Genomic DNA, 26,706 nt, shown 5'->3' with positions numbered 1-26,706 from the left:
AGTGAAAACCTAATCCCATTTATAACACAATGGAGTTCAATGCTAAATACACTAGTCGAGCTGCTCCTGCCTATAGCTTGATTTGCTCACAGATGACTTGTGCATTGTCCTCTACAGTATATGTCAAGTGACAGTGTTTACTTGTTAAAAGCCCGATTAATTTACAATTTTTAATTGTATCATTTCATTTCAGGTGTTTTTTTGTAGCTCAGCAATAAAACAATGAAACAAAAGGTTATGTTAAATTCGAAATTACCATTTCTATAAAACCATTAGCCCCATCTTTCTCCCTCTCTATTCAGATGGGATGGTGGGCCAAATCAAAGTCTACCATGGGCCAACTTTTTTTCCATAGTTAAATCATGTTTTTGTAAAAATAATAATAATTTATAATTGTAAAATAATAATATCTAAATTATATTGTGTGTGTTTATGTGTGTGTTCTAAAACCGTGGTCCATTCCATAAATAATGTGTAAATAGTATATGGGATTTATTTATTTACTTGTGCTGCCATAAAATGGGACATATGTACACAATGCATTGTGCAATCTTTTATTGTTAAATTGAAACTGAAATGTTAGTGAAGATAATAACTTTAAAAAAACGTTAGATTCCAACCTGTATATTCGACAGTGGACACGCTGATGTTCATCTTGCATGTTTCTTTGAAGTCATCTTGGGGAAAGCAGCTACATTTGAGGTAGGTAGCGTGCATGAAACCGGAAGTTATAGGACCTGATTTACAAAGGTCGCTGAATTTCGTCAGAAAAAAACTTGACACACACACAGCATTTAACTTATACTTTTAATTTGCTTCATTTAATTCGAAAACATCTTTAATTTTATTTGTCTATGATGTGTGTAAACTTTTTTAGCTCTCACATATTTTATTTCAGACATCACGTGAATGGTACGTAATCTGTGCTCAGCATATATAAGTGCACGCCCCCACAAAGTTATATTTTAAATTATTTTTTTTATAGGATGCTATACAATATTATATTTGTGCAGATTAGATTAGTCAGTACTGAAGCCAAATCTGGAGCTTATCTACTAACACGATAACAGTTCTAAAACTAGTACACCCAAATGTATATGTTATAGAAAAATATTAAATACAAATAAAAATAGCAAAAATCAAGAGAAGTTTTGTTGAGATTTTGTAGGTAATAATTATTTTTTTAAATATTTAGCTTGAATTTAATTGTAATGTCTTTCAATTTCTGTTTGGTGATTAAAATATTATTTTAAAAACTAAATCTGTTTTGTTTTAATGCACCAAAACACAATGCCTATATTCACTGAGAAATGGATAAAATACTTTTTTTAAACGGGGTTTACTCCATTATGCTGAGCACTATGTCTTGTGCTTAACCAGCAGATGTCGCTGCAGCAATATTTGTTGGTCTATAATTTTTTTTACGCCGTTAAATTTCCCATGTATTTTTATTGAGGAAATTTATTGCACGCCACTTTCCCAGCTGCTAGATCTTAATAGCTCTGTGTGTTTAGTGTTGCACTTTAAACAACAGCAATACACACCTGTTTAAGTTAAACGTCTTTAAGACTATAAATTACTATAAATTACTGTTTAGAATGCAGATCATGAGGGCCCAGAGGTTCAGGGAGGCACACAATAACTGTATATTTCAAATTTGTAGCTACACAAGTCTCTCTCCTTCTTTCCCATGTTTCTCATTTACACACACATGTGCGTACTGTATAAATGTTTATATGTATGTATGTATGAATGCACGAGAAAAGTTAAAAACATTGTCAGCAATTTGCAATTTCCAAAGATATTAAATTAAATTATGGGACATTCTTCCAGAAAGGTACATTTTCACTTATAAAAAAAATGTGACAGGGCTTCACTTAAGCTTGTTGTCCTAAAAAAAACATACAAAAACAAACATAAAATCATACAATTCAATGATAGAATGCATATTTGATCACTGTCAGCTTCTTCTCCGTCAAATTATGTCACTTTATGGCATTAAAACGTGTATTGCAAGTATAATATGTTAAATTTAACGCAAATGTAACAGGACTGACAGAAACATGAGGACAATTGTAAATGTACTTGTATTATAAATTTCTAGTATTAGAATTTATTTATAATTTGAAGTTTTTAATCAATTAATGATAACATCTTAAACTTGCTACTTCTGAATTATTTTTTCCTAAATAATAGTTTATAGCAAAACAAAACAATTAATGCTTTAGGTTCAATTGGGCTGAGGAAAAAAATAATGACAGGGTACATTTGTAAAGTGTGTTTAATAAAGGAAAAAAAAACAGAGAACCAAATGAATAACATATTCCTTTACCAAACAACTCACAGAAATTAACCATCAGTCCTCAGCATATATAAATGCACACCCCCACAATGCTATATTTTAAATTTGTTTTTTTATAGGATGCTATACAATATAATATTTGTGCAGATTAGATTAGTCAGTACTGAAGCCAAATCTGGAGCTTATTTAATAAAACACGATAACAGTCTACCAAAGAGAACCAAATGAATAACATATTCCTTTACCAAACAACTCACAGAAATTAACCATCAGTCCATTTTAGAAATGTTTGAATTAAAATACCTTTTCTTCCCTGTCATTTGTTCATTCATTTTCTTTTCTGCTTAGTCCCTTTATTAATCTGGGGTCGCCACAGCGGAATAAACTGCCAACTATAGCGCATGTTTTACACAGCAGATGCCCTTCCTGTCGCAAACCATCACTGGGAACTTTATTCACTGTATTTATGTTTTTATTTCAGGGAAAGATAATGTTCGTTTCTGGTAGAATGTCCCTTATATAAAATAAAACAATCCCTGAGCATTAAGGCTGACCTGTTGCTTTTATTAACAAATGCATGAGCCATTGAGGAATTTTGGGTGTTTAATTTATTGACCATAGTACAGAAAAAAGCAGCACTTTCCAACAGAACACAAGTGATGAACTGGATAAATAAATCAATCAATAAATAATGGCATAAAAATGACAAAAATACAGAAAGAAACTGGTTGTTGCGGTAAAGAGTGTGCATGCTGTTGATAACATTATCTAAACGGTTTGTTTTTTAATATGTTTTCCCTCAGCAGTTTAGTAAAGTGCTATATCTAACACAATCTTGCTTACAGCAGTGTTATACACGTTGCTTAGATCGTTTTTTTTTTTTTTTACTAATTTTATATTTTATATTTAAATAGTACATTTCAAATATAGGCCTCTAAGTTTTGTCAGACATTATAAAGATTAAAATATCAATAGCATATTTTATATACATGTTCATCAGTTTTAACAGATATAGTTCAATAGATGTTTCAATAGAAACACATAAGATTAAAACTTTACAGAACCATGAAAAATGAACAAAAATGATCATGTCAAATGAATAAATTAGTATCTTACTTTGCATATGCTTAACTCAAAGGATTTTCTGTCATGTAAAATTAGTTGTTAACAATTCCAGCTGATTTAACCATATGAATAGATATAGTGCCTCATGAATACAATACAGAAAGCAGTTGCCATGTACAATACAGAGAAACTTTCCAAGCAGTTTATTTGACTATAAAAAATGTACCTGACGTGTTTGCTTTTCTGCCATACTGATCATAATTAGTGAATATTATTTATTTTGATGAAATGAAAAATCATTGCAAATTGTTAGGTGAATTTGCATTTTCCTTGCCAGCATGCATTCTCCATGCAAGTGCATTTTATCCTCTCAAGGGGCTAAAGACAATGACTTTTAGACGCTATTGTATTGCAAGAGAAAATGAGACTTTCTCCAGAGGTTCTCCAATGGTTCCTAGTTGTTAGATCCTCACTGCAACATATTAGCACAAGAAATATAGTCATAAGCAGGGCCATATATAATCCACAGAAAGTTCAACAGTTTCCACAGATTTGTAACACCTGTCATTAACAAAGTTCTACACATCTCCCAACATTCTGTTTAATAAATATTTAAGCCAATTTGAGCATTACTAAAAAAGGCTGGTTTGTACTTGTGCATGATTGCTGTGACCCTTGGTGCCTGCCTAGTGTGTAGCCATGCATTTATATTTCTGTGTGCTGCGCTCTGCAATACCATCTTCAGAAATGCTAGCTGGCAGTAAATTATGTTATGTTTATCTGTGTTGAGTTTCTTTGCAGGTTTTTTATTTTTTCTGAAAGTTACCTCAATGTACAAGTAGCTAAAGCTTGCTCATTCAGAGGCGGGAACCAGCAGACATGCACCAACTTTAATCATAAGGTAAGCAAAAACAAAAGCTTCCATATGAATCTTCTTTATAGGACTTGACGCTTGTAAACAATTGCTCTATGCGAACCTCTCAAAAAATGTAACTACACATCACAGTGACACGTATCGCAAGCTCTGTGATTGGTCGGCTTGGTAGCGGTGTTGAGTGTGGGAGGGACCAAGAGCCACACAAACCTATTGGAGCGAGTGTTTACAAGTGTGGAGTCCCGTGAAGAAGCTTCAGATGGATAGTTTTGTTTTGTGTTTACCTTATGATCAAAGTTGTTGCACATTCTCAAGTTCCCACCTCAAAATGAGCAAGTTTGAGCTACTTGTACATAAAGGTAGCGTTTAGAAAAAACAAAACACCTGCAAAAAAGCTCGACACAGAGGAAAATAAAACCCTTTGCTTGGAAATTGTTATTGCAGAGCAACACAAACAGCATGCAGAAGTATAAATGCATGGCAACGTGCAAGACAGGTGCCGTGGGTCACTCCGATCACTCAATGCAGAAGTATAAAGCAGGCTTTAAAAGTATTCCTACTCTTTAACACCATTAATGTATTATGCAGAACTTCTTGGCCAAAAATGTCAGCACAAAAATGCAAAAAAGCTTCTGACTGGGCAGACAGAAACAGATTTTAAGACTAAGCAAAACTGCTCAAATATTCTAATAAGTACTGTACATAGCTTTTTATCCCATAAGCAATTCTTCTTAATTCTAGATTTTAGTGCCAGACAGAGAAAACTCTCACTAATAAAATACATATCTAAAAACATTAGTCGTTTATTTTTACACAGCAAAAGCTTGATACTACTGAATGCATAGGATTATATAATGTCATCTAGAAGGTGTGGTGCACCAACCCAATCTAGCATCCTTGGTTCAGACGCTGCCATGATCATACACATGAACTGTTTCCCAGTTCTCTTGTCAATGGGATAAATGGTGGTGGGGGTGAACCTTTTGTTGCTCTCAACAAACTCGCAAAGCTGGTTGTAGATTTGTGGGAACTCATGACGAAGAAATACACCTCTGGTTCGAAGCTCCCTTTGGATATTAATGAAGCAAATCTCTCGTGCTTTCCTGCCCTCTTGGCCATCCTTGTCTATGTCAGATGTTCCTGGAGGAGGAGTGAGAATCAGAGTCTCCATTTCACATTCTTTCTTGAAGATTTTCTTATCTGGGCTTGAGGAGGCCAATGAGACCTTCGCATACTTGCGAACTGTTGGCATTTGTAATTTAGGTGAAGGAAGTTTAGGCACTAGGTCTCCGACAGCAATGGATACATTCAGTAGGAAACATTCAGTAGGGTCATATTCCTTGCCTGCATTCTGCAATTCTTTGCAGTATGGCCCTAGGTTGTCTTTGAAACTGTCTAACTCTCGAAGGGACAAATATGTTGGAGAGATGGTTAGGCTGTCAAGACCAACTTGAAGAAAGTTATCCGCACACCCAGGGTTTGGAAAACCCAGGAAGAGAACGCCTCTCCCGCGGGACAGATACCCTACTCTGGCAATGCGTGAGAATGCTTTATGAATATCCAAATCCTCTCGACAGTGTTTTAGTATGTGCCTACAAACACTACTGATCCGGCCATAAAGACAGTTCTCTTTATGTGTGTCCCAGTCTTCCCGTCTACAGTTTCTAGAACAGTAGTAAGTATAACAGCTGTGGCAGGACTTGAAGTACAAGGAGGCATTAAATGTAGTGTCTTTACGTAAGCATTTTTTGTTGGAGCACACCATAGTGTCATCCTCCTCTGCAATATGGTTCAAAGGAATTTCTTCAACACAACGAGGAAAACCCTCACAACCACTATCTTGATCTTTGAATGTATCCGGGCTAGTCTTTGATGAGTCAGTTTGTGTGTTCAAAAGTCCGGAATCATCTTGGTCCATTTCCCTTTTGCTTTCTTTGGTCTCATCATCTTGAATCAATAGTTTGAGTTGGTCTATAAGATCCTTGCTTGGTCTCCTGCTATTTTGAGGTTTGTAATCAATGACTAGGTCGGCTAGCAGCTCATCAAGCTGTTCGAGGCTTTGCTGCAGGGAGTAATTATTGTTCTTCCTCTCTGTGGATTCTGATGGGTTTGCTGGTCTCTGTAAGTTATGCAAGTTGTCTGTTTGGCATTGGCCTGTATTTGAGCCTGTTTTCCAGCTGCTTGTTCCCCCATTTCTCTTGTTGCTGTTTGCTGCACGGATGTCATTGTCAGTTATAGTAATCTCTGGGGTTACAAACCATTGCCCTCTTGCACTATTTTGTCTATCACCAGCACACTTTTCGAGACAATTTTCAGAGAGGGACAATGCAGCATAACGTCTTGGCGAACTAGACAGATTCACAATAACTGGCTGTTGACTGTCATTTGAAGGAACTCCTGATCTTCCATGATGGAGAAGGTTCTCGTAACTCCTGCCTCGTGAAACACCAATTTCTCTGTCCATATGAGGAGTGAGAATGTTGTCCCAGGATTTAGAGAAATTCCGGATATCTGTTCCTAAGCGACTTGGCTCGGTAAAGTCATTGGGATACCAAGAACTTATTGACGGTGCCCTCTGAGGAGTGGCCTGTGAGGATGCATACTGGCTAGAATATGTAGCAATGCTTGACCGGTGCAAGTCATCTGAAAAGACCTGAGACATATGTGGTCGCCGTCGTCCCTCTGTATGATATCCTCTCATAGGAATGTGTACTTCTGCTGGGTAATGGCAAGGCCGTGTATAGAACATTTTTGATGGATCAGAGGGAAATCCATATGTTCTTGGGTCATCCTGAAAGTATGTTTCACTCTGAGGGGTGGATATGAAGTATGGTCCTGGCTCACTCACTGAATATGGTCTACCATAAAATGGATCCAAGGGTTCCCGATGGGAATCTGCATAGTACGAACGCACAGGTAAAGTATGAACCCAGCGAGTTCTTGGGTCAAGTACATACTGACTACTGACAGAGGGATTTTGGCTGGTACTGCTGATAACACTGTACTGGTCATCCTGATAATAAGTCCTAGGTGGCTGAATGGGATACCTGCAGGGATCATCTGTGTAAAAGAACTTGGTAGGGATGTTAGGATTAGACAATGTTCTGTACTCCCTTGGATCTCTAGGAGAGGTCCTTCCAAAAGGGATCTCACCAGAATGAATGTAACTACTTGACAAGCTGTTGGGATACTGATATGCTTGCCTGTAGTCCATGTTGTAACACTCACTAGGGGTTGGTGTTCTTGAAGTGGATGTCTGACTTGGAAATGAGACATTTCTGATTGATGATGTTGAGGAAAGCTGCCAGGGAACATTACCTCTTTGAGTAGGTATCTTCCGTGCTGTGTGCTGGAGAACTGAGGCATCTGGCTTAATATCAACACGACACCTGACATGGGGAGTGTTAGCTTGTTTTTCTTGTCTGTTTTCCTCAAAACAATCAGAAACATAGAGGGGTGTGTGTGGTTGTAACTTTATCGGATGAACCTCATTAACTAAAGCCCTGCTTGAGTGGGAGGCTTCTCGGTTTGGCAAACCTTCTATTCTTTTTTGAGGGTCCACTGGAGATCGACGCCTTGTGGTTGCAGGAGGAGAAACTGTGATGGGTACTGGGGTTAGGGTGGCTCGAACTCTAGGTGTACTTTTTGAGCGAGGCTTGCCATGAACACTAGCCCTTGCTGTCTCATTGCTTTTGTCTGTACTGATTTGATGGGACAGTCTCGAGTTGAACAGATCTGGTGAGGAAAAACGTAGGTGTCCCTGCTGCCCAATGCCATTCCAGACTGCATCCTTATTTACTGGTTGCTGTTCAGACCTGTAAGGATACTCCATGGACGATGAAATGTCCTTTGGGTCATCCAGTGACTCGATGAAGTCAAAGCTTCGGCAATGTCTTTTGTTAATTGTTTCGAAGTTTTGATCCAGTGGGCCAACCATTTGTGAATCACATTGCTTCGAAGATCCAGAATACTTTGAGAGCCCAGAGTTAGGGCCAATATTTATGTCTTCATACAAAGTTGATGTTAATATGTCAGGAGGGTCCGTACGTGTCATTTTAAATGGACCCCCGTTATTTTCCCCTCAGTCTGTGTCTCCTAGAAAGAATCAAAAGCAAGTTTATTAGTTGATTCTTTTTCTTAAATCAGCCATTTGTACATGTGAAATCTATGGATAAAGGATCAATTTTAAATTTAGATGAAATATATACAGAGCTTCCACAAGGCATTCACTGGACCACAACTGTTCTATTATGCGCAAATATTAAAAGCCATTATAATACTGATCACAAATATGCATATTTAATAAACCCCCACTTTTGAAATTGTCATGGGCCCCTAGAAATCATCATCGCCTTTCTCTCAGGCTAACAATGACCTTGCATATGCCCAGTAACACAGAAGAGATGTACATGTATGTCATTTTTTAATACATAGTTGCAAGTAATTTGGTTTAATATGACCACTGCGGACATTCAGTGAAAGATATAAGACTAACACATTATCATGTACAGAATCAGTGTAAATGTTATCCTCCTATTAAATGTCATGTCATGCATAAACATCAGTCTGTGCAGAGAAATTGCAAAATGTTAAACCAATGCAACAACACTGAATGGAAAATCTGAATTAATTATAAAAATAGAGGCCTTGCAGCATCTCAGAAGAATAAATTAGTGTACAAGAAAACTCCTTTCTCAGTGAAGGACAGAACATTCCTCTATAAAGCTTTAATTTACACTAATGTTATTAGGGTATTCAAACATAAACATGATATAATGCCATCTTTTAAGATTCTCTCATAATCACTGAATGCTTTTGCTCATAATCATTCCTTAAAAAATGCAAATATGAAATGTAACATGAATACAATCATTTAAAAATGTGAAATTATTTTGTCTTTCAAACGCAAATAATTTGTCTCTATCAATCCAGATGCTTTCTTACACAAATTACACACACTGCTTTACCGCATCCTGCTGCAACACCCCTACTCCTGCTACTCATTAATAATAGTGCCACTCTGATCTATGGGGAAATAAAATGAATAGAGTGGAAATAAGGCTAAAAAAGGAAAGCGAATAAACTAGTAAATGTCAAATGGTAGTTTTACCATAGGCGGTAGATACACTGCACAATGCTCATTTACAATTCAGAAGATTAGCTTTGATCCCAGAATTCAGATTCTAAGAAGCACAGAAGAACCATGTAACCATCTTTGCACATGGTCTATATTTATGCTCGCTCTGATTTTCACTGTCCCTCGAGACACCTTCCTTTGTCCTATTAAATATTTGCAGTTCAGACCAAATTTTGATATAATTTTCTACATCCTGTCCTGTCTAAAAAAAATGGCAGCAGATGGGACTGTATGAAAAAATGTTTCATACAATAAATGTCATTGTTTGGTTGCATATTTTCCACCATACAGTACAACATCTGTGAGATGTTTACAAGGGGTTAGAAGCTAATTTTGAGGTTATTTAGATTGCTTGGCTTTTCATGGATTTTTTAGATGACAGTAGGAGCTACAGTTCCAATAACATACTGGCTACCTCTTTCCAGCCAACCCTGAAAAACCATCTGTTCATCCTGCTGAGAGAGGACCGACAAACAGTCTGAACACACATCTCACACCTTCACTCTTTTCACTGCATGCTTTCATTAAAAACATAACTAGAATTTCAACATTTCTGCTTATTATTACATTGAAAATGCAATTTTGCAGTAATAATGCTAATCCTTCATACACTGCTTTGGATTGTGGAGTTAGTGTTAAGGATAGATACCAATGACATGCTTTGTCAATCACACATTTGACCATTATAATTTATTGCACAACACAAACATATCACTATTACCGGCCACTTTATTAGGTACACCTTACTAGTACTGGGTTGGACCCCGTTTTGCCTTCAGAACTGCCTTAATCCTTCTTGGCATAGATTCAACAAGGATCTGTAAATATTCCTCAGGGATTTTGGTACATATTCACACAATAGCATCATACAGTTAATGTAGATTTGTTGGACATCCATGATGCAAATCTCCTGTGCGACCACATCCCAAATGTGCTCTATTGGATTGAGTTCTGGTGACTGTGAAGGCCATTTGAGCGCAGTGAACTCATTGCCATGTTCAAGAAACCAGTCTGAGATGGTTCGCGCTTTATGACATTGATGCCAAATTCTGACCTTACCATACGAATGTCACAGCAGAAATGGGGACTCATCAGACCAGGCAATGTTTTTCCAGTCTTTGGCAGGTTTTAAAATACTCAGACCAGCCCGTCTGGCACCAACAACCATTTCACATTCAAAATCACTAAATTACCTTTCTTCCCCATTCTGATGCTCTGTTTGAACTGCAGTAGATCATCTTGACCATGTCTACATGCCAAAATGAATTGAGTTGCTGCCATGTGATTGGCTGATTAAAAATTTGCTTTAACAAGCGGATGGACAGGTGTCCCTAATAAAGTGGCCAGTAAGTGTACGTCACTTGCTGTGACAAATTGAGAACTTATGAAAAGTGTAAAATGTGAATTAAATAACCTAGGATTCTGTAAACGGGTTATACCTAAAAATAACCCAGGTTTAACATTTTTCAAGAGAAGAGCGTCCACATAACTACATATAGTAAACCTGCACAATATATTGTTTCAGCATTGATAAGGCAACATTGCACATGTACAATAGAGCATAAGAATCTGCGTCACAGTAAGTCAGTTTTTGGTCATAAAGGTCATCAGTTTACTGAACTCACAGCTATTTACTGAGTATGAACACAGATACAGGGACACTGGAACATTTTAAAGTTACATCGATCAGCTGGTTTGTCTAAGGGCCTACTCACACTATGCCATCCTTACCGTGCCCAGGCCCGTTTCCCAGATCGTTTGAGAAGTGTGAGTGCGCTGAATTGGGCTCAAGCACGGTTCACTTGGGAAGCCGAGCACAAATGCAGAGGGAGCGGATCAAATAAATGTATAAGATTATCTGTAAGTGACAGGGTATCAATAAGCTGCCACAAGAAAACATTTTCCGCATATGATTATTTATTTGTAGTGTGAGCACTTACAGTTTATTGTTGATGAGTATGTAGAGTATATGGTACAATAAATCAATCGAGATCAATGGTAATCAGGCTCCCATGTATTAAATACCAAGAATGTATCTCTATCGTCACATCTTAGGATCTGCAATGCTGGTTGGGATTATAGTTCACCAGACATCACAGTTCAGAACATTGCAAACTTTTAACCATAATGAAATTAATATATTTTTGAAATTATTTATATAGCAGAGACTATACAATGCTATTTTACATTTCTTTATTCAGTTTCTGTACCTGATAACTGACTCCACAGAAAACCATGAAGCAGCACTGTTTATTTCACTGTTATCTTTGTTCTATTGTATTTATCTATGCTTGTAATTTGTTATGTTCATTATATTTTATGCATGACTCATTTCCCTACTAAATCATCCCAATCAGTCTAAATTAATGAATTCCTTCTTAATAGAGCTATTCGAACCATCTGGTGTAATTTCATTCATATCGCTACATATCACATAAATATACTCACCGGCCACTTTATTAGGTACACCTGTCCAACTGCTGGTTAACGTAAATTTCTAATCAGCCAATCACAAGGCAGAAATCCAATGCATTTAGGCATGTAGACATGGTCAAGATGATCTGCTGCAGTTCAAACAGAGAATCAGAATGCAAAAGAAAGGTGATTTAAGTGACTTTGAACTTGGCATGGTTGTTGGTGCTAAACGTGCTGATTTGAGTATTTCAGAAACTGCTAATCTACTGGGAATTGCACGCACAATCATCTACAGGGTTTACAGAAAATGGTTAGAAAATGAGAAAATATCCAGAGAGCGGCAGTTCTGAGGGCACAAATGCCTTGTTGATGCCAGAGGACAGAGGAGAATGGCCAGAGTTGTTCGAGTTGATAAACAGGCAACAGTAACTCATAACCACTCATTACAACCGAGTGAAATGCAGAAGAGCATCTCTGAATGCACAACACGTCGAACCTTAGGGCGGATGGGCTACAGCAGCAGAAGACTACACCGGATGCCACTTCTGTCAGCTAAGAAATTGAGGCTACAATTCGCACACACTCACCAAAATTGAACAATAGATTGGAAAAATGTTGCCTGGTCTGATGTGTCTCGATTTTTGCTACGACATTTGGATGGTAGGCTCAGAATTTGCCGTCAACAACATGAAATCATGGATCTATCCTGCCTTTTATCAACGATTCAGGCTGGTGGGGGTGGTGCCAATTGAGCATCGTGTCAACTCCACAGTATTGTGGCTGACCATGTCCATCCCCTTATGACCACTGTGTACCCATCTTCTGTTGACTACTTCTAGCAGGATAATGCACCATGTCATAAAGTGCAAATCATCTCAGACTGCTTTCTTGAACATAACAATGAGTTCACTGTATTTAAATGGCCTCCACAGTTACCAGAACTCAATCCAATAGAGCACCTTTGGGATGTGGTGGAAAGAGAGATTCACATCATGGATGTGCAGCCAACAAATCTGCAGTAACTGCGTGATGCTATTATGTCAACATGGACAAAAATCTCTGAGGAATATTTACAGTACCTTGTTGAATCTATGCCACGAAGGATTACATAATAAAGTGGCCAGCGAGCGTAGATTTTGATGATGAACCTTTTATATCAGATGATCTGTAGATTCATTCATTCATTTTCTTGTCGGCTTAGTCCCTTTAGTAATCTGGGGTCGCCACAGCGGAATGAACCGGCAACTTATCCAGCATGTTTGTACACAGCGGATGCCCTTCCAGCCGCAACCCATCTCTGGGAAACATCCACACACACTAATTCACACTCATACACTATGGACAATTTAGTCTAACCAATGCACATGTACTGCATGTCTTTGGACTTTTGGGGAAACCGAAGCACCGGGAGGAAACCCACGCGAACGCAGGGAGAACATGCAAACTCCACACAGAAACGCCAACTGACCCAACCGAGGCTCGAACCAGTGACATTCTAGCTGTGAGGCGATAGCACTACCAACTGCGCTATTGCATTGCCTGATCTGTAGATAGTAACCCAAAATAAATACCAACATAAACTGAAATGAGTTCATTATTAATCCAATAGGATATGGACTGACTCAATATATCTGTAGACTGTGGTGTCCTCTCATAAACAAGATTTCAGGAAGACATTAGCAATTGGATATAAAGGGTAATAAAACTCCAGCGGAGCTCAGATCACATCTGCTGCGGTCCTGTGATTGATGCAGCTGGGAGTGGATGACTTCCACGACTACTGTTTCACATGTCTGCTGGGAACAATTTTCGGGCACAAACAAAAATTGCACTTTAACGTGCACTAAGCACTTCGTCTAGTTTTAGAAGCATTTTGCTCTTGTGTCTCTGCAGCCAGAGGTGAAGAGCGTCATGTGGTTGGGCAACAACCCAAACAGCGTTTTGAAATGTTGAATGTCTGGACCTGTCCATTTACCAATTGTTAAAGAGAGCCGAATCGCACCATTTAAAAGCTATTTATAAAACACTGTCATTCATGGCAAATGCTTACGAATCAGGTTCCTTTGGGCTGCCGTGTCCACTGGTTGTGTTTCTAGCTGACTAAGGGTATAAGTGTCCTCTTGCTGAGCTAAAATCTGCACACAATCTCTCCCTGTCCATCTTCTTTGCTCTTAACACTGCATGTCAGAAAAGGAGAAATAACATGAAGGCTTGTGCTGATAAGCTTGGTGTTTATGCAAATTATTTTCACGCATCACATAATTAAATAATATGTATCACCCCATATGAACCATCTGTTCATCCTGCTGAGAGAGGACCGACAAACAGTCTGAACACACATCTCACACCTTCACTCTTTTCACTGCATGCTTTCATTAAAAACATAACTAGAATTTCAACATTTCTGCTTATTATTACATTGAAAATGCAATTTTGCAGTAATAATGCTAATCCTTCATACACTGCTTTGGATTGTGGAGTTAGTGTTAAGGATAGATACCAATGACATGCTTTGTCAATCACACATTTGACCATTATAATTTATTGCACAACACAAACATATCACTATTACCGGCCACTTTATTAGGTACACCTTACTAGTACTGGGTTGGACCCCGTTTTGCCTTCAGAACTGCCTTAATCCTTCTTGGCATAGATTCAACAAGGATCTGTAAATATTCCTCAGGGATTTTGGTACATATTCACACAATAGCATCATACAGTTAATGTAGATTTGTTGGACATCCATGATGCAAATCTCCTGTGCGACCACATCCCAAATGTGCTCTATTGGATTGAGTTCTGGTGACTGTGAAGGCCATTTGAGCGCAGTGAACTCATTGCCATGTTCAAGAAACCAGTCTGAGATGGTTCGCGCTTTATGACATTGATGCCAAATTCTGACCTTACCATACGAATGTCACAGCAGAAATGGGGACTCATCAGACCAGGCAATGTTTTTCCAGTCTTTGGCAGGTTTTAAAATACTCAGACCAGCCCGTCTGGCACCAACAACCATTTCACATTCAAAATCACTAAATTACCTTTCTTCCCCATTCTGATGCTCTGTTTGAACTGCAGTAGATCATCTTGACCATGTCTACATGCCAAAATGAATTGAGTTGCTGCCATGTGATTGGCTGATTAAAAATTTGCTTTAACAAGCGGATGGACAGGTGTCCCTAATAAAGTGGCCAGTAAGTGTACGTCACTTGCTGTGACAAATTGAGAACTTATGAAAAGTGTAAAATGTGAATTAAATAACCTAGGATTCTGTAAACGGGTTATACCTAAAAATAACCCAGGTTTAACATTTTTCAAGAGAAGAGCGTCCACATAACTACATATAGTAAACCTGCACAATATATTGTTTCAGCATTGATAAGGCAACATTGCACATGTACAATAGAGCATAAGAATCTGCGTCACAGTAAGTCAGTTTTTGGTCATAAAGGTCATCAGTTTACTGAACTCACAGCTATTTACTGAGTATGAACACAGATACAGGGACACTGGAACATTTTAAAGTTACATCGATCAGCTGGTTTGTCTAAGGGCCTACTCACACTATGCCATCCGTACCGTGCCCAGGCCCGTTTCCCAGATCGTTTGAGAAGTTTGAGTGCGCTGAATCGGGCTCAAGCACGGTTCACTTGGGAAGCCGAGCACAAATGCAGAGGGAGTGGATCAAATAGATGTATAAGATTATCTGTAAGTGACAGGGTATCAATAAGCTGCCACAAGAAAACATTTTCCGCATATGATTATTTATTTGTAGTGTGAGCACTTATAGTTTATTGTTGATGAGTATGTAGAGTATATGGTACAATAAATCAATCGAGATCAATGGTAATCAGGCTCCCATGTATTAAATACCAAGAATGTATCTCTATCGTCACATCTTAGGATCTGCAATGCTGGTTGGGATTATAGTTCACCAGACATCACAGTTCAGAACATTGCAAACTTTTAACCATAATGAAATTAATATATATTTTTAATTATTTATATAGCAGAGACTATACAATGCTATTTTACATTTCTTTATTCAGTTTCTGTACCTGATAACTGACTCCACAGAAAACCATGAAGCAGCACTGTTTATTTCACTGTTATCTTTGTTCTATTGTATTTATCTATCCTTGTAATTTGTTATGTTCATTATATTTTATGCATGACTCATTTCCCTACTAAATCATCCCAATCAGTCTAAACTAATGAATTCTTTCTTAATAGAGCTATTCGAACCATAATTGTATTCATATCGCTACATGTCACATAAATATACTCACCGGCCACTTTATTAGGTACACCTGTCCAACTGCTGGTTAACGTAAATTTCTAATCAGCCAATCACAAGGCAGAAATCCAATGCATTTAGGCATGTAGACATGGTCAAGATGATCTGCTGCAGTTCAAACAGAGAATCAGAATGCACAAGAAAGGTGATTTAAGTGACTTTGAACGTGGCATGGTTGTTGGTGCTAAACGTGTTGATTTGAGTATTTCAGAAACTGCTAATCTACAGGGATTTGCACGCACAACCATCTTTAGGGTTTACAGAAAATGGTTAGAAAATGAGAAAATATCCAGAGAGCGGCAGTTCTGTGGGCACAAATGCCTTGTTGATGCCAGAGGTCAGAGGAGAATGGCCAGAGTTGTTCGAGTTGATAAACAGGCAACAGTAACTCATAACCAGAAGAGCATCTCTGAATGCACAACACGTCGAACCTTAGGGCGGATGGGCTACAGCAGCAGAAGACTACACCGGATGCCACTTCTGTCAGCTAAGAACAGGAAATTGAGGCTACAATTCGTACAGGCTCACCAAAATTGAACAATAGATTGGAAAAATGTTGCCTGGTCTGATGTGTCTCGATTTTTGCTACGACATTTGGATGGTAGGCTCAGAATTTGGCATCAACAACATGAAATCATGGATCTATCCTGCCTTTTATCAACGATTCAGGCTGGTGGGGGTGGTGCCAATTGAGCATCGTGTCAACTCCACAGTATTGTGGCTGACCATGTCCATCCCCTTATGACCACTGTGTACCCATCTTCTGTTGACTACTTCTAGCAGGATAATGCACCATGTCATAAAGTGCAAATCATCTCAGACTGCTTTCTTGAACATAAAAATGAGTTCACTGTATTTAAATGGCCTCCATAGTTACCAGAACTCAATCCAATAGAGCACCTTTGAGATGTGGTGGAAAGAGAGATTCACATCATGGATGTGCAGCCAACAAATCTGCAGTAACTGCGTGATGCTATTATGTCAACATGGACAAAAATCTCTGAGGAATATTTACAGTACCTTGTTGAATCTATGCCACGAAGGATTACATAATAAAGTGGCCAGCGAGCGTAGATTTTGATGATGAACCTTTTATATCAGATGATCTGTAGATTCATTCATTCATTTTCTTGTCGGCTTAGTCCCTTTAGTAATCTGGGGTCGCCACAGCGGAATGAACCGGCAACTTATCCAGCATGTTTGTACACAGCAGATGCCCTTCCAGCCGCAACCCATCTCTGGGAAACATCCACACACACTAATTCACACTCATACACTATGGACAATTTAGTCTAACCAATGCACATGTACTGCATGTCTTTGGACTTTTGGGGAAACCGAAGCACCCAGAGGAAACCCACGCGAACGCAGGGAGAACATGCAAACTCCACACAGAAACGCCAACTGACCCAACCGAGGCTCGAACCAGTGACATTCTAGCTGTGAGGCGATAGCACTACCAACTGCGCTATTGCATTGCCTGATCTGTAGATAGTAACCCAAAATAAATACCAACATAAACTGAAATGAGTTCATTATTAATCCAATAGGATATGGACTGACTCAATATATCTGTAGACTGTGGTGTCCTCTCATAAACAAGATTTCAGGAAGACATTAGCAATTGGATATAAAGGGTAATAAAACTCCAGCGGAGCTCAGATCACATCTGCTGCGGTCCTGTGATTGATGCAGCTGGGAGTGGATGACTTCCACGACTACTGTTTCACATGTCTGCTGGGAACAATTTTCGGGCACAAACAAAAATTGCACTTTAACGTGCACTAAGCACTTCGTCTAGTTTTAGAAGCATTTTGCTCTTGTGTCTCTGCAGCCAGAGGTGAAGAGCGTCATGTGGTTGGACGACAACCCAAACTGCGTTTTGAAATGTTGAATGTCTGGACCTGTCCATTTACCAATTGTTAAAGAGAGCCGAATCGCACCATTTAAAAGCTATTTATAAAACACTGTCATTCATGGCAAATGCTTACGAATCAGGTTCCTTTGGGCTGCCGTGTCCACTGGTTGTGTTTCTAGCTGACTAAGGGTATAAGTGTCCTCTTGCTGAGCTAAAATCTGCACACAATCTCTCCCTGTCCATCTTCTTTGCTCTTAACACTGCATGTCAGAAAAGGAGAAATAACATGAAGGCTTGTGCTGATAAGCTTGGTGTTTATGCAAATTATTTTCACGCATCACATAATTAAATAATATGTATCACCCCATATGACCCCCGGGATTAGTTTACAGTCTGAATCACTCCCTATAAAATGCTGTTTCATCATTCAGCAAATGGCAGCATTTAGCAATAGTTCCAAAGCATGCAACTGTATAAAGAATAGTCCACACAAATAGAAAATATAATGAGGGCAGAGAATGAAAAAGAGAGAGAGAGAGTTTGGAAGATATTGTCATTGTCCTTTTTGATTAAATTCTGCTAAACAAAATATGACACATCCATCTTTGGCAAGGTGAACGTACTGTAAATAATCCCCTTCTTCCTTATGCAAGGTGGCTGATCAGCAGGCACTTTCACAGCTAGAAACAGAGCCAGTACCTATGACTGAGACCTGACTGATCTCACACAGTCAATCACCAGCTGTCTGACACTTCCATCACAGTCTGCCAAGACTAGCGTCCTCTCACTTAAGCAACACTCAATCTTCAAAACAACCTCTTTTAGGAAGTATAAAATATGCATGTATATTTGAAAGAGAAAGCATATAATTACTGACTAAACTGGTCATAAACTATTACACACAAAGTACTGTTGTATGTTTTAAATCCCTCCATGGCCTGGTCACTGAGTATAACAACCAGTGAGATCTCTTCACTCTAAGGATTAACTCTATTTGCAAGTTCCGTGATCACGCTTGAAATGTTGAGGTGATAGAGCTTTTTCAGTAGCAGCTCCAGGACTTTGAAACAAACTTCCACTCTTCTTAAGAACATCGCCAATTTTTGAGTCTTTTCAGAGGTCTCTAAAAACACACTTATTTTCTTTAGCTTTTATTCATGTGTTGTGAGTTTGTGTACTTTGATTCCTTCTTAGTTTGCATGTCTCCTGTGTTTTATGTACAGCACTTTGGTACCCATTGTGTTTGGTTGAAAGTGCTCTAGAAATAATTGAGTTGAGACTTTAACCAAGTGTGTAATAACTCTGATCTGAAAATTGATGATAACTTTTTATTTCTAAGGGTTCATTTTGTTTTTTTTTATTCATTTTGAATGTTTGATGTTGTTGTTTAGAAATTAAAAATATTTAGTTACACAGTACAAAGTCCAGTCCATATAGGGATTTAATTTCTGAGCACTGGTTCTGAACTTGCTAAGATGCCCTGATTGCATTTATGTGTTTTTCTTCTGGGAATGCACATGTCTCAATATCCTGAAATTATATAACCCCCACCCAGGTTGGTGAGGTCTCACTGTGTTGTGTTAGTAGTGTGTTGATATTTGACATGCAATTGATTCCACACCTGTTAATATTCACAGACATAATCAACATTGGGGCAGTTTACACCTGCTCACTTCCTGCATTTTTTTCTGATTGGATATTACTCTACCACTTCAGGAGGCGGTCAGGAACGGATTCCAGATTAAACTGGACTGATCTAAATACATCTGGTTTGTGAATCCACATGTAAATTTTACGCCTCTCAAATTGTATTATTGTAAACAAACAAACAAAGCTCTGAGAGTGTGTTGTGGCCTACATGACATATATATGAGATATATGGCACAGATGACAGTTTAAGATGCAAAGCAGTTTTCTCAGAGCCCTGACAACATTTACTTTCCAACTACAACAGCACATTCAGAATGCAACCCTTGACGGAGCTACCAAATATTTTGTGATTTCATCACTGTGTCCCATGGTTAGCTCCGAACTGCAGTTTTCAAGTGCAGAAAGTAAATCACTGTCAATTACTCTAAAGGTTATGTACCACTATAGATCCCAACGTATTTCCTGTTTTACATTTTTTATTTGTATAACTTTCGAGCATCCAAAAAGAACCACATATCGATAACTTCTGTTATGACAACCGTTTTAACGTTAAGTTATAATTGAACTGCCTCTTGTTACAGTTATGAAATAGTTTGATAACAAGCAGGAAATGCTCATGGGCCACTGACATGACCACATTGAAATGGCCTTAAGTTACTTAACATCCTTAAGTTTGCATGGTCTGAGTTTTTCAGTAAAAAAAATAAATTATTAAGTATAAATGGCAAGAGTTCCTGTCGAGACGAAAGTAACACTGTTTTGTCCCACTGCTAATAGCCATACCATATTTTTCACTTCCACCTATGAGTTTGCAGTGTCTCCTTTTAGATTCATTCATTCATTCTTAGTCCCTTTGTTAATCCGGGGTCGCCACAGCGGAATGAACCGCCAACTTTTCCAGCAAGTTTTTCCACACACTACAGAAAATTTTAGCCTACCCAATTCACCTGTACCACATGTCTTTGGAGCACCCGGAGGAAACCCACGCGAACGCAGAGAGAACATGCAAACTCCACACAGAAACGTCAACTGAGCCAAGGCTTGAACCAGTGACGCAGCGACCTTCGTGCTGTGAGGTGACAGAACTACCTCTTGCGACACTGCTTTGCCGTACTCTTAGATGTTTTATAAAATTAATGTTTATTGGCAACAATAATAAAAAAATCATGTGCATTTAAAGAGAGACACATGAAAACTGTCTCTGCTTCCACCCAGAAATAGAATTTACAGCATGGTGTAATTAATAATGTATGGTGTATTTTGAACTGGAACTTCACACATTCTGGTGGCACTAGACATTTTTAATACATCATCTATCTAAAAACAGAACATTTAAAAATTTGCGTGTAATATGTTAAAATATAAAACAGCAAAATGTGTCTTGTCCTATGACAAGGACTGCATGAATGGTTCATCTAATATTTTCAATTCAAAATGGTGAAATTTTACAAAGAAAAATTTTCTGTGGTTGTTTAGTGCTGTTCGGTCAATTTTTCCAACGGATAAACAGCTTTTGTTAATAGTTCAGCATGATTTTACTTTCTTATTTTACATGAAACGCACATTTACCGGATGGAATGCCATCCCACCCTACTCATAATTCCATATGCCTATTACATATCCATAATACACTGTGATATAGCCTGGCTCGGATCGTATTGCTTTTCCACTACAGTCGATCTGCCCCAGAGTTTGTTTCAATAGAGCCATGCCCACCTTATTCTGGCGATCTTAGACCGATTGTTTTGGCGCAGATCCGAGCATGGTTGCTGGATTTACATATGCCAAATGAACCATGCTAAATGGGAAAACACGCCAGATTTCACAACAAAAGTCTAGGTGCGAAAGCAACCTTAATGACTATGAACGTGGCATAGTTGTTGGTGCCCAACGAGCTGGTCTGAGTATATCAGAAACTGCTGATCTACTGGGATTTTCATGCACAATCATCTCCAGGGTTTACATAGAATGGCCCGAAAAACAGAAAATATCCAGTAAGCAGCACTTCTGTGGCCGCAAATGCCTTGTTGATGCCAGAGGTACTGTAACAGGAAAGTGGCCAGACTGGTTTGAAAGGCAACAGTAACTCAAAAAACCACTCAATACAACCGAAGTATGCAGAAGAGCATCTCTGAATGCACAACACGTCGAACCTTGAGGTGGATGGGCTAAAGCAGCAGAAGACCACTCCAGTTGCCACTCCTGTCAGTTAAGAACAGGAAATTGAGGCTACAACTTGCACAGACTCATCAAAATTGGACAATAGAAGATTGGGAAAAACGTTGCCTAATCTGATGAGTCTCAATTTCTGCTGTGAAAATTCCACGGTAAGGTCAGGACTTGGCATCAACAGCATGAAAGCATGGATCCATCCTGCCTTGTATCAACGATTCAGGCTGGTGGTGTAATGGTGTGGGGGATTTTCTTGGCAGACTTTGGGCCCATTATTACCAATTGAGCATCATGTCAACTCCACAGCCTACCTGAGTATTGTTGCTGACCATGTCCATCCATTTATGACGACAGTGTACCCATCTTTTAATGGCTACTTCCAGCAGAATGACACACCATGTCATAGAGCACAAATCATCTCAGACTGGTTTCTTGAACATGACAATGAGTTCACTCACTGTACTCAAATGGCCTCCACAGCCACCAGTAGTAAATCCAATAGAGCATCTTTGGGACAGGAGCTTCGCATCATAGATGTGCAGCTGACAAATCTGCAGCAACTATGTGATGCTATCATGTCAATATGGACCAAAATCTCTGAGGAATATTTCCAGTTCCTTGTTGAATCTATGCCAAATAGGATTAAGGCAGTTATGTAGGTAAATAAGGGTCCAGCCTGGTACTAGTAAGGTGTACCTAATAAAGTGGCCGGTGAGTGTAGATGCGCACTCTTTAACCATAGACTAGTCTAAACATACAACTTCAAACAACAAACTTAACCATCATTTTAACTTTTTTGGGAACGCCTCAACATCCGTGCTGAATTCATTCTTCATTTAATCTTTTTTCTGCAACAGTAAAATAACAGAATCAGATATGAAGTGAATCATTTATGATTGTAGATTCACTGAATACTGTAGGTCAGTTACATCATTGTGAGTAATGCAAAAAAATCCTTAAAACTACCGACTGACTCCAAGAAACCATGACAGCAGAAAGTGTTAGCAGCGGCAGTTAATCTCAAATGATGCCCATCTCCTTAAATACACAGCCCATTCCTCAAGCAAGCTTGTAGAGAGTGCGCTTTTTCTTTTTTCTTCTCTTTTTTTTTTTTTTTTTTGGCTGTATATGAGGCAAAGAGGCTATATTTGGACACAGTGGATAACAGGGAAAATGCATCTCAGTGAAAGAAGCCCAGCTGGATGATTCTGTAGAGTATGGAGATTTGGAGTAGAAATTTCTTTTCTTTTCAAGGAAGAAAATCTCGGTGGAACTGAAAGTCCAAGCTATACCTATAGCTATAAATCATACCTGTCTTAAGTTTCTGGTTTATAAGGTCTTGAGACAGACTAAGTGGAAACTTTGGTTTCTTTGCTTTCTCAACTTTCTTTTTTTCTTCTTCTTCTTTTTGTAGCTCTAAACACAAAATCTCTATCCATCCCATTTATTCCCCAGTTATAATTGTTTTCCATTTAATTGCACAACAAAGATACACTAGAAACAAAGCTGTTTTGCATTTTTGCCACTAGCTAATTCAGTAGTACCGCTGTATGAGATGGAATCGCAGATGCAACATAGTCAATATATGTTTTTAATATATTTGATTGCCACGGGTTTAGGTCAAATGAGACTATTTTACTTTGCACTAAATATAATGGATTTAGACAATAACACTCTTCAAGCACATTACCAACAATTACACTTAATACACTATACACTTATTGAGTTAAATCAGTAAGAACGAGAGTACAATCTGCTGATATGCTCAGCCCTTGAGGGGGTGATCATCCTTAACACTTCAACATTAAGGCACTCGTGCATGTCTGTTTTCAGCATCTTAAACCTAATGGAAAAACATAGTTTTAATCATCTTCTCTAGTTGAATGTTTGGATTGCAGAAACGTGGTCTAAGTGGAACAGTAACACCCTACAAGCATTTTCCCTTTTCTTTACTCCAGGCCACTGCCATTAAAACTGCTGCAGTATATAAAATGTCTTTTTCAAGGGTTTCAGCATTTTTGGTCTGGTAAAATAAATATAGATGAGCAAGACGTTGTTTTTCCTAAAGCTATTTTTGATTCTATGTGGAGTATGTCTAGCTATAGATTTGTTATAGATACGATATTGGAAAAATCTAACATTGCAATATTTTTTATATTGCAATATATTGCGATATGAATACAATTTCACCAGATGACCATATCTCTTTTTGGAATGAATTTAAGACGTTAGATCAATTGGGATGATTCTGCCATGGGAGTGCATCTCCATAAAATCTAATAAACAATCTATAAAATTTGTGGGGTCCCCCAACACATTTTCATTGTGGTCTGTGCTATTTGCTGTCCATTTCTCTATTTGCATGTTGTTATTGTTTTCATAGATAACAATCTATAAATACAATCAAGAAAAAGATACAATTGAAATAACGTGTTTTATCATTTCCCGAGTCTAACAGCATTCAAGTACAGTAGTTGAATGATAAAAATAATTCAATAAAATCTATTCATATTTAAGGTCATAAGAGATGTTTTTAATGTTTTTAAAATCATTATACAATTACAGGCATCAAAAACACATGCAAATGATAAATTATAATACAAACTAAACACTGCATATCCTGCAATGTGACTATCGCGAAGGACCACCTTGCAATATCAATGCTGAAACAATATATTGCACAGCCCGAGTATAGATTATCTAGTGAAGCAGGCTACTGAGATATTGCATGCTCATATACTTTATTTAAATTTTTATGTATTTACATTTGTTTTAAATGGTTGTTTTCAGCTGGTTATTTTAACTCTCAAAACCCATTTAAGTCCATTTTGACCCAGAAGGGATATAAAATTACATGCATAAATTTTTTTAGTTGGGTAAAATAACATTAAAAGTTTAACAATTATTAAATTTATTTAAAAATGTTATATATTTCCTCTTTTGGCCAGTTTGGATCTAGCATGTAAGAATAATTCAACATTTATTTTATTATCATAAGCATTTTTACCCATATCTCACACACTTTTGGCACTGAATTTTCATGATAAGTATGCATACTGACAAAACATAATAATGATAATAATACTACTAATCTATAAAAAATAAATACATAAATAATTTATAATAATACATAATAATAGTTTTTTTGTACTTTCTTGTGGTTTATGTTAGGGGTGCATGATTTACCGGTACTTTGGTAGTATTGTGATACTATGACTCCAAAATTCTGCCGGTGCCACTGTTTGTAAATGGTAGTATTGTCATTAATGGTTTATCTATAATCGATAATGTTGCATGTGGAAAAGTCACAAAAATGCTAGCAAGTTTGTGCAACAATAAACCATTTTATTTTAATAGTGTGTGGAGCCATTTAAGGTTGCAAAACTGCAGCCTGTTGCACGCTTTGTGGTAGCCTATTGCATGTTTTCTAACACTTCAGTTCAAACGCACATTTTAATCAGTTAATTTCTGTTCCTGTTAATATGATTTAGTAGCTACAACAACCACGACAATCTCTTTAAAAGAACGACTCACAAAGTGAAATTTTGAATTACTTTGGATTGTTAGCTGATAATACCCAAAATAGCAACAGGAAACAATTGGAACAATTTTTGACCACTTCATATAGCCTAATTTTGTAGGGGAAAAATCTTCTTTTGTAACAAATTTCATTCTGTATAATTTGTATCTTTTGTTGGTCAGTTATCTACAAAATAAACAAAAAGAATGAATACATTTTAGGTGAAGTGTAACAAAAATACGTGAAATAATACTTTCTGGCCTTAAGGGAATTATGAATTACATTCAGGTAGACCTATTATAACATAACATGTAGTATTTCTGACCATTTTCATTATAATTTGAGCTATAAATTAGGGTATCGCAATACTACATGGTATCGTGAGACTTCAGCTGGTATAGTATCGTAAGATTCATTAATGGAATCGCAACAGTTCGTGTGTATTATTACAGAACATTTCAAAGAAGTTTAAAAACTATTAATAAAAAAGAGCAAATACATAGTTTAAAATATGGCGACAAATTGACATTTTTCACAGTGCCTTCGTTAATTAATTGTCTTGTTCTTCTGATATTATATAACTTTTTCTTTAAAAACTCCAAAACTGATAAAACTATGAATGCTTCAAGCAATTTTGAATCCACCATGATGGCTAAATTACACTACAGCTGTCAAATAACTTTTTAAAGCACAGAATTACAGTTTCTCAATCAATTATGAGTATGCTGTCTATTTCTGCTATAATTACATTTTTTAAATCTAACATTAACAACAGGATTTGTCAACTTTCCAAAAGTATTTTCTATTAAATGACCTACAGCTAAATGCATTTTGTCTACAAATAAGTACAGAACTTACTCCCCCTAAAACCTTCTCCGGACAAGCACATACCACTTGCCCTGTCGCCTGGATACCTATCAACCCCCAAAGTCTGCTATGCACAACCTACTGACTTAGAAAGCAACCTGATTTACAAGGTCGCCATAAAGCGGAGCGTGCAGTATCATCACCGTCCTCGATCTTTGATAACAACCATTATTAAATCTGACAACTCTGATGACCATGTCGAGGATTTACAGTCTAAAAATAATCCTCAACAACCCATCGCACAAAAAATGTAACACAAAAGCACACTTTGTTCTCATTTATTGCTGCGGCACGAGTCCCGCACTATCGAGCATCTCTCGTAAAATGACCTAATGCCTTTCGACGCAAAACACAGCTGCAACACGCCAAACTACCGCAACATTTTCGGGTTCGCGAAAACAATTCATTCAGTCCTAAGTTTAGTTTTCCAGAGAAGCTTTGAGGAGGAGTGTGCGCATTTGTCTTACCGTCTTCATCCATAGTTAAAATCCTGAGGGTGCTGATAATATCTCGTGTGTCGGTTTAGAGATTATGTGGTCTCCATCT

General features: G+C 37.8%; 1 protein-coding gene and 1 long non-coding RNA gene across 7 annotated transcripts in view; both read right to left on the bottom strand.

Annotated features, from left to right (window-relative positions):
• Window positions 1–717, bottom strand: part of LOC141375657 (uncharacterized) — a 97,727-nt gene extending 97,010 nt beyond the window's left edge. For all 4 annotated transcript variants that reach the window (XR_012384443.1, XR_012384442.1, XR_012384444.1 and 1 more), the window contains exon 1: window positions 621–717. This is a non-coding gene — a long non-coding RNA (uncharacterized lncRNA). The remainder of the gene's footprint in view (window positions 1–620) is intronic.
• A 2,174-nt stretch (window positions 718–2,891) lies between these two features.
• Window positions 2,892–26,706, bottom strand: unm_hu7912 (un-named hu7912). Of its 3 annotated transcripts, XM_073910486.1 has the most exons (3): window positions 26,628–26,706; window positions 5,125–8,336; window positions 2,892–3,839 (listed from the first exon to the last, which is right to left on the bottom strand). In XM_073910486.1, exons 2-3 carry the CDS (start codon window positions 8,293–8,295, stop codon window positions 3,837–3,839), a joined length of 3,174 nt encoding a protein of 1,057 aa, XP_073766587.1. In that variant the 5' UTR covers window positions 8,296–8,336; window positions 26,628–26,706; the 3' UTR covers window positions 2,892–3,836. The 3 variants fall into 3 exon arrangements, with proteins under 3 accessions (XP_073766587.1, XP_073766586.1, XP_068074597.1); XM_073910485.1 differs by lacking the exon at window positions 2,892–3,839 and having other exon boundaries at window positions 5,023–8,336; XM_068218496.2 differs by lacking the exons at window positions 2,892–3,839; window positions 26,628–26,706 and adding an exon at window positions 11,827–11,942 and having other exon boundaries at window positions 5,023–8,336.

This window comes from Danio rerio, chromosome 8 (genome assembly GCF_049306965.1).
Source record: "Danio rerio strain Tuebingen ecotype United States chromosome 8, GRCz12tu, whole genome shotgun sequence".
Classification (NCBI taxonomy): domain Eukaryota; kingdom Metazoa; phylum Chordata; class Actinopteri; order Cypriniformes; family Danionidae; genus Danio; species Danio rerio.
Note: the sequence above shows the minus strand (reverse complement) of the source record. Positions and strands in the feature narration are given on the sequence as shown.